Raw genomic sequence first — 1,775 nt, 5'->3', positions numbered from 1 at the left:
GTTGGCAGGGTATAATGCCATACAGTCCAACCTCCAAGGCAGCCATTTTCTTTATAATCTGGAGATTAGTTGTAGTCCTGGGAGATCTCCAGGCCCCACCTAAATGTTTGCAACCTGAACCTTACTGCTACCACATCTCAGGGGAAGGGAGGGCAACCACACATAAAAAAGTAAGATTTTCATCCAAGACAAGCAAGTTTGCCCAGCTGAGTATTTTCGTGAATCAAAATGGACCCTTTAGATACCAATAGAACTTCTGCATTTGGCTAACACATCTCCCAGGGCCTCTTTCATCTGCTTGTTCCGCAGGCTGTAGATAACAGGGTTGAGGAAGGCAGGAGCCACTGTATAGGTGAGAGAGAGGAGCTTGTCTACAGTAGGTGAGTAACTTGAACTGGGCCTCAGGTATGTGAACATAGCAGTGCTATAGAAGAGGATCACAGAGACCAGGTGGGAGGAACATGTGCCCAGAGCCTTCTTTCTCCCATCCATTGTGGTAGCCTTCCAGAAAGCAACAATGATTAGAACATAGGAAACTAAGATGAGTAAGAAAGGGGTGACAAGAACCAGGAATATAGTTAGAATTCTTTCTATATCATTTATGTAGGGGCTTGTACAGTGCAACCTCAACAGTGGGAGGACGTCACAGAAAAAATGATTAATTATCTCAGAACTGCAAAAGGGGAGGGTAAATATCAGCAATGTCTGCCCAAGAGATACAAACAACCCAACAGCCCAACATCCAGAGACCAACAATAAACAGGCCTTCCTGGTCATGAGCCTCATATATTGCAAAGGATGACAGATGGCCAGATAACGGTCATAAGACATAATTGCCAGAAGGTAACATACAGCTGCTCCCAGGAGAAGGTAGAAGAACATCTGCAAAGCACAGCCTACAAAGGAAATGGTTTTCTTCTCTGAAATAAGGTTCACAAGCATTTGAGGGATAGTTACTGATGTAAAGCAGATATCTAAGAATGATAAATTCTGAAGGAAGAAATACATGGGTGTGTGCAGAGTGTGATGTAACCCAGTGGCAACACAGACAAGCACATTCCCAACCAGGATAAAAAGGTAGATAAGCAAGAAAACAGTAAAAAGCAGGGCTTGTAATTCAGACTGGTTAGAGATTCCAAGGAGCACAAATTCAGTCATGGTGGTACTGTTCTCATGCATCATTTCTTCTGTACATTTCCCCTAGATGAGAGAGATGAAACTGTCATGTGTAGCTGTTATGATGGGGAACATGATAACAAAAATACTGAAACCCAATCTTAATCCAAGATCTGTTTAGATTCCTTCATTATTATAAAGCAAGTCTGATCATTTTGAAACAGCATACAAAGCAGAGGTTCTTCCACTGAGTCATACTTCCTAGAAGTCTGAATATATTTTAAGTAGTATTTATTTTAAAACATTCATTAGCTTCTTTTGTGGTACATGAAGCTTTCTTATACTGAGTCAGACCATTGATCTTAGATCCATGTTATCTATTCTGCTTTTGTGCAAGAAAGTTATGTCCGAGAAAATTTAGTGACCTCAGCTCTAAATATTTGGCCTCAGGTACAGAGCTACAATGTTGACGAAGCATTCAGCAATTATAGTATGATCTTACCTTTGCAATAGTCGGCATTTGGTGATGCACTCTGGTTCATTCACTGACCTTCACACTCCGGTCTAAGAATGTGCTTGTGCATGACTGATAAAGTGCTGACCAAAGCATAGAATGCATGCAGATTCTTCATTAATATCTGAAGATGTTCTAAATATTC

The 1,775-nt window shown here is 41.0% G+C and overlaps 1 protein-coding gene across 1 annotated transcript; it reads right to left on the bottom strand.

Annotated features, from left to right (window-relative positions):
• Nucleotides 1-237: 237 nt before the first annotated feature.
• LOC107113513 (olfactory receptor 5V1-like) lies at nt 238-1,182 on the bottom strand. Its single transcript, XM_015414846.1, has one exon. It carries the CDS (start codon nt 1,180-1,182, stop codon nt 238-240), a length of 945 nt encoding a protein of 314 aa, XP_015270332.1.
• Nucleotides 1,183-1,775: the final 593 nt, after the last annotated feature.

Source organism: Gekko japonicus, unplaced genomic scaffold (assembly GCF_001447785.1).
Source record: "Gekko japonicus isolate JY-2015 unplaced genomic scaffold, Gekko_japonicus_V1.1 scaffold2193, whole genome shotgun sequence".
Lineage (NCBI taxonomy): Eukaryota > Metazoa > Chordata > Lepidosauria > Squamata > Gekkonidae > Gekko > Gekko japonicus.
Note: the sequence above shows the minus strand (reverse complement) of the source record. Positions and strands in the feature narration are given on the sequence as shown.